Source organism: Podarcis gaigeae, assembly GCF_964106915.1.
Source record: "Podarcis gaigeae genome assembly, chromosome: 14".
NCBI lineage: Eukaryota > Metazoa > Chordata > Lepidosauria > Squamata > Lacertidae > Podarcis > Podarcis gaigeae.
In genome coordinates this window covers 15620079-15626824 of record NC_139690.1, presented here as the reverse complement: position 1 = coordinate 15626824, position 6746 = coordinate 15620079, and the positions used below count along the sequence as shown (strand labels likewise).

The window sequence follows — 6746 nt, the reverse complement described above, 5'->3', positions numbered from 1 at the left end:
GCGAAGCTCACACTATTTTAAAACGTTCAGCTGGAGTTAAATTGCTAGTTCTATCTACTACTGCTTTTTTGTGATCGCTTCCCCCCTTCTTCCCATCCCAACTTCGGTGGCATTGTTGCTTTCTGTTTTCCGTGACTTAATACCAGATACTGAAAAACAGCTTTAAAATAAAGTCTTATGCTTCAGAGAGGCAAACAAACGTGCCAAAAACCTACATGACTCCTGACCGTGAAGCTAACAAGCAAGCGATAAAGCAGAACTGCAAGCCAAGGCTGTCCCCCAAGCTGTGTCCATTGTCAACAAGTGGCTGCATTTCCCCCTCAAATTGCAAATGCAGCCAAACTCCAGCGGCTCTTGTCTCTGTTCTGGGAAGGTGTTTGGTCATCTCAGCTGAGAAGTAGAAGACGGATTCCTCCAACTTTCGCTTGGCAGCAGCCTTGAAGCAGGACCCAACTGAGGCTGGCAAGAAAGGAGGCAGAGACCAAGGTTTTCCCAGCATCCTCCGAAAGCACACTTTATTATGGAGAATGTAAGACAAAACATCAAACGAATAGGGATGCAGCCACATTTTTAAAATATAAAGTGCTCACCTAAATACCATGTTAAGTTCCGAAAGGCGGGTTATTCAGCATTATGCTCTTGAATGGGAGAAATTTTTACCTTGCCTTCTAAAGAAGAAGAAGAAGAGTTTGGATTTGATATCCCGCTTTATCACTACCCAAAGGAGTCTCAAAGCGGCTAACATTCTCCTTTCCCTTCCTCCCCCACAACAAACACTCTGTGAGGTGAGTGGGGCTGAGAGACTTCAGAGAAGTGTGACTAGCCCCAGGTCACCCAGCAGCTGCATGTGGAGGAGCGGAGACGCGAACCCGGTTTCCCAGATTACGAGTCCACCGCTCTTAACCACTACACCACACTGGCTCTCTAAAAAGAAATGGAAGAATATCCCCCCTCCCTTTCAGGTTCAATGGCCGATATTACTTAATCTCACACAATCACACTCATTATGAGGCCATTTAAGATCCCTGAGAAGGATGCATTGAATACTGCAGAGGTAGGGAACCTGCGGCCCTACAGCTGTTCGGGGGACTCACAAATCCTGTCCAACTCAACCAGCATGGCCAAGGGTCAGGGATGGGAGCAATAGCCCTGCAGATGTTGTAACTCCCCTTGTCCCTGGGCCACTGACCATGGTATACTGGGGGAAATGGGAGTTCTAGTCCAATAACATCTGGAGAGCTGCAGGTTCTTCATCTGTCACTAGCTATGCTAAGGATGGGGAACTTGCAGCCCTCCAGATGTTTTTTTTGGAGCAGGACTCCCATTTATCCCTAACCTGTGATAAGGTGATGGAAATGCAGAAGAGAAGATGTTGATGACTTACACATTATAAGATACAGTGATAAAAACAATCCAGGATATTAACAAAATACAGCTTAAATCTTGGCATATTTTAACAAGTGGGTTAGATTACATTAAAAACACTGTTGATTAGAAAGGGTGGTATTCAACTAAGTTATACTCTGCCAGGACCCACTGAAATGAGTCAGGTCTCTTAATTTCATTGGGTCTACTTTGAGTAAAGCTTAGTTGACTTCTACCCGATATGTTTTAAGCCTTCTGGTAACCACTAAAATTGAAAATTGCAAGCAGATGGGAAACTGCAGAGATACAAGAGAAAAACCCGGGTGTGGAGAGTTTGGAACATTTCAGAAAAATGAAGAATATGGGGGGGGGTTGTTTTTTTAATAGCAAAATCAATCAGATTTCTCCCTTGCTTGGCACACCAGATATGGCCAGAATACTTTGTTGGAGATCTTATGCTGCTTAGTGCAGAAGTGTGAAATATGGCAACATGCTTTATTTGTAGTTATACAAAGCCCACTTCGTTATAAGCTGAAGTTAATTTGGAAATCTCCAGTTCAGATCTCTGCCCAGCACTGAAAACAATAGCCTTGGGCAAGTTATTTGTCATCTTAACCCATTTTGATATGACATTATGATGGTTACCGAAATAACACTTGTAACTGAAAATTGCAATAAAACATGACACAAATGGGTGCCTGGTTGTCCTCATGGTTTGCGGCGCAAAGCCTCACCCTCTCCTGTAGGAGGAACACTGGAACCAAAACCAGATGCAAAAATAGGTAAGGAACCTTCAGTGATGCATGATTAACTCCCCCTAGTGCATAGTGCAAGGTCCCTGAAGTGTTGGCAGAGTTTGGTAGCAACCCCAAGTACATTGTGGTCCAGATTTCATCTCCTTCCACAGGAGCAGCATCTTTGCCTCCTAGGTCATAAAGTTGCCATGACAACAGAGGAGGCAGTAGCCTAGGCCACGCATAGGCAAACTCGCCCTCCAGATGTTTTGGGACTACAACTCCCATCATCCCTGACCACTGGTCCTGCTAGCTAGGGATGATGGGAGTTGTAGTCCCAAAACATTGGGAGGGCCGAATTTGCCTATTCCTGGCCTAGGCTCACCATAGTTCCCTGGAAGGCTGTCCTTAAACTGAAACCCCACCCGCCCATCAACCTGTGCTGGTTTAAATTTGATAGTATTGGGGGAGCAGAAATGTTATCTACCCAGCCCTTCCTTCTCTGAGCTTGCAGGTTCGGTTCTCAACATCTCCAGGGTAGACTGGGAAATGCTCCTGTCTGGAATCCTAGGCAGATGCTACCAGTCAGTGTAGACAATATGGAGTTAGAGGGGCCAATGGCCTGATTCTGAATAGAATCATAGAATTGTACAGTTGGCAGGGACCCACAAGGGTCATCTAGTCCAACCCCCTGCAATGCAGAAATATTTTGCCCAACGTGGGGCTAGAACATACAACCCTGTGATTTAAAGCGTCTCCTGCTCTACCAACTGAGCTATCCCGGGAGTGTATAAGGCAGCATGCACGGTTCCAATAAAACGCACCAAACTGATGGGTACTTCTCTCCTAGTTAACTGATGATGGCACTATTAAAAAGGAACCTTTGCATAAAACTTCACAAACATCAGCAGCATTTTGTCCAAGTGAGGTTCTACTAAATACTGCATGGAATACCCTTTTTAGCAAACAACAGTGACACCCACATAAAATATTGGTTTGAGTATTAAGTCAAAGAAACCGTTGTGATTTTCACACTCACAAAATAATTATTCTACACTATCAGAATTTCAACGGGAGCCCTTATTGGCTCCCCACAAACGCAGCCAATCCTCACAGTCTGTCTACTTCACTGCTGCAAACCTGATTATTATCATTCTGAGAATTGGATTGTCTGACTGGATGGCTTCTGGCAAACGTACAGAAATGGGTTTGATAAAAGTTTTGCTGATTTCACTACAACAACAAAAATGACTTGGGGAAAAAAACCAGGAGGGCAGCTTTTCTTCAAAAGCAAACAAACAGACAAACAGTTCTGAAGTGTTATTTTTTGGTAGGCAAATCACAGGAAACAGAGTCCTCCGTTTCCTAAAAAGAGGCCAATACATTTCCTTTAAATGTGCAAAATTCAATAAAAGCATAATGTCCCATGTCAGTAAACTGGTTGACCTGAACAGAGTCAAACATGATGGTTTTTCAAACTTCCTAAATCCAGGGGATGTGGGACGCACTGACACATTTCTACATGAACTTATCTGGCCCAGAACTCCAGTGTGCTTGCAAGGGATTCTGGGACAAGTTCCAAGGCGTCAATGCAGGACCCAAGCCAGATCAGGTGGACCTCATTGCTGTGCTGCGTGAACTGAGCGTGTTCGGCAGTAGTTACCTTCTTCTCTAAGGCGAACCCTCAGTAACCTTCCGAAGGAAACCCCAGAACGCAGTTCGAAAGCCCGCTCCCGTTAACTATTCCATTCACCGCTGTTGTGGTCGTTTTCGTCGTCTTCTGAATCAGCAGACACTTTCTTGATCCTTTGCATGGCTGCCTTTATGCTCCTCTCCAGTTCGCTGCTGGAGTGCCCTTTCTCTGTGTCCAGCTTGGGCTCCTGCGTCACTTTCCTCAGCTTAACCCCCTGCCGTATGGCCGCAAGGATGCTGTCGTTGAGGGAGGAGTTGGAAGATGGCGCCTGGCGGGGCGGTTCCACTTTGCGGAGAAGGATTTCGCCACGCTTCAGCGATGCCAAAACCTCGTCCATGGATCCTGTGGCAGGAGGGAAAACAAAATTAAGACCCTCAATCACAGTTCGACAGATCACTCTCCTTCCCGGGCTCAGGGGAAGAAAATAATAATAATAATAATAATAATAATAATAATAATAATTTATTTATACCCTACCCATCTGGCTGGGCTTCCCCAGCCACTCTGGGCAGCTTCCAACAGAATACAGTGGTACCTCGGGTTACATACGCTTCAGGTTACAGATTCCGCTAACCCAGAAATAATACCTCGGGTTAAGAACTTTGCTTCAGGATGAAAACAGAAATTGTGCTTTGGCTGTGCGGCGGCAGCAGGAGGCCCCATTAGCTAAAGTGGTGCTTCAGGTTAAGAACAGTTTCAGATTAAGAACAGACCTCCGGAACAAATTAAGTCCTTAACCCGAGGTACCACTGTATTAAAATACCGCAATACATCGAACATTAAAAGCTTCCCTAAACAGGGGTGCCTTCAGATGTCTGTACCTTGGCTTCTCGCAATGAGGGAACTGCGAGAAGGCCCTCGGCGCTGGACCTCAGTGTCCGGGTAGAACGATGGGGGTGGAGACGCTCCTGATATACTGGACCGAGGCCATTTAGGGCTTTAAAGGTCAGCACCAACAGGGAACCAGGCAGAGGGCCTTCTCGGTAGTGGCACCCTCCCTGTGGAAAGCCCTCCCACCAGATGTCAAAGAGAACAACAACTACCAGACTTTTAGAAGACATCTGAAGGCAGCCCTGTTTAGGGAAGCTTTTAATGTTTGATGTATTAAAGTATTTTAATATTTTTTTGGAAGCCACCCAGAGTGGCTGGGGAAGCCCAGCTAGATGGGCGGGGTATTAATAATAATAATAATAATAATAATAATAATAATAATAATAATAAACCCAGAGATGCATTTTAAATAAAAGCACACATTCTACTCATGTAAAAACACGCTGATTCCCGGACCGTCTGCGGGTCAGATTTAGAAGGCAATTGGGCCAGATCTGGCCCCTGGGCTTTATTTTGCCTACCCATGATTTAATGGATATCCTCCAAGTAGGACCAGCACTGGAGACAAACCAGTGTTACATGCAAACTGGGCATACTGCCACCACCCGACTCCTTGCCCCCTGGAAACTGAACCTGGAATCTTCCTTTTACAAAGCAGGCAACCTCCCACTGGACCTATGGCTCCATCTCCAAAAGGAGAAGCCCCCCCTCGCCCACCCACAAAGTTCCTTTTCTGCAGGCTTCTGTTCCCATGCGCCCCCCTACAAAGCTACCCTTAAGATCTAAGCGTTTCATGTTTAATTAAAAACCACCACAACCAAGCAAGAGAGGTAGAAAAATCATTAACAAAAACAAGAGGGGGGTGGGGGGAAGGAATGTGAATTAACTTAGCAATAACTATCGACACGTTTAAAAAGCACATCGTTTTAGAGCTCATTTGTTAAGCTGCCATATGTGCCACCTATAAATTTAGCAGCGGACTGCCTGCTTCTTCCATCTGATTACAACTCACATGTTTAAGAAGAAGAAGAAGAGTTTGGATTTGATATCCCGCCTTTCACTCCCTTTAAGGACTCTCAAAACAGCTAACATTCTCCTTTCCCTTCCTTCCCCACAACAAACACTCTGTGACGTGAGTGGGGCTGAGAGACTTCAGACAAGGGGTGACTAGCCCAAGGTGACCCAGCAGCTGCATGTGGAGGAGCGGAGACGCGAACCCGGTTCACCAGATTACGAGACTACCGCTCTTAACCACTACACCATACTGGCTCGGACCGGTCCCTGCGCTATGCCAGGAGGGTGGGGGGGGGGAGTTACTTTTGAATTTCACGGTGGCAGTGAAGTTTCTAAATGTGGAAATGTCTGTTGCTCGATTAAGAAGGCAAGGAGAGCCCCTCTGGGTCTGAACAAAAGCCTGTATCAGGGGTCAGCAAACTTTTTCAGTAGGAGGCTGGTCCACGGTCCCTCAGAACTTGTGGGGGGCCGGACTATATTTTGGGAGGGGGGGAATGAACGAATTCCTATGCCCCACAAATAACCCAGAGATACATTATTTTAAATAAAAGCACACATTCTACTCATGTAAAAACATGCAGATTCCCGGACCATCCGCGGGCCATATTTAGAAGGTGATTGGCCTGGATTCAGCCCCTGGGCCTTAGTTTACCTAGGTAAAGGTAAAGGGACCCCTGACCATTAGGTCCAGTCGTGGACGACTCTGGGGTTCGGTGCTCATCTCGCTTTATTGGCCGAGGGAGCCAGCGTACAGCTTCCAGGTCATGTGGCCAGCATGACTAAGCTGCTTCTGGTGAACCAGAGCAGCACACGGAAATGCTGTTTACCTTCCTGCCGGAGCGGTACCTATTTATCTACTTGCACTTCATGCTTTCAAACTGCTAGGTTGGCAGGAGCAGGGACCGAGCAACGGGAGCTCACGCCGTTGCGGGGATTCGAACCACCGACCTTCTGATCGGCAAGTCCTAGGCTCTGTGGTTTAACCCACAGCACCACCCATGTCCCATGGCCTATATAATTCAGCATCCTCCTCCCACAGGGGCCAACCAGAAGCCTGCAGGAAGCCAACCAGGATTGCTCCAGTCTGCAATATTAAGAAATGCCTTCCT

General features: G+C 46.5%; 1 protein-coding gene across 2 annotated transcripts in view; it reads right to left on the bottom strand.

The window, feature by feature from the left end:
* Nucleotides 1-487: 487 nt before the first annotated feature.
* WHAMM (WASP homolog associated with actin, golgi membranes and microtubules) overlaps nt 488-6746 on the bottom strand; it is a 28336-nt gene continuing 22077 nt past the window's right edge. The window contains exons 10-12 of one of the 2 annotated variants that reach the window (XM_083712580.1): nt 1315-4134; nt 918-1239; nt 488-668 (exon numbers count right to left, since the gene is read on the bottom strand). In XM_083712580.1, coding sequence (XP_083568706.1) covers nt 3836-4134 — 299 coding nt within the window. In that variant the 3' untranslated portion in view covers nt 488-668; nt 918-1239; nt 1315-3835. Of the gene's footprint in view, nt 669-915; nt 4135-6746 lie in introns of both variants that reach the window. The other variant, XM_083712579.1, reaches the window with a different exon arrangement.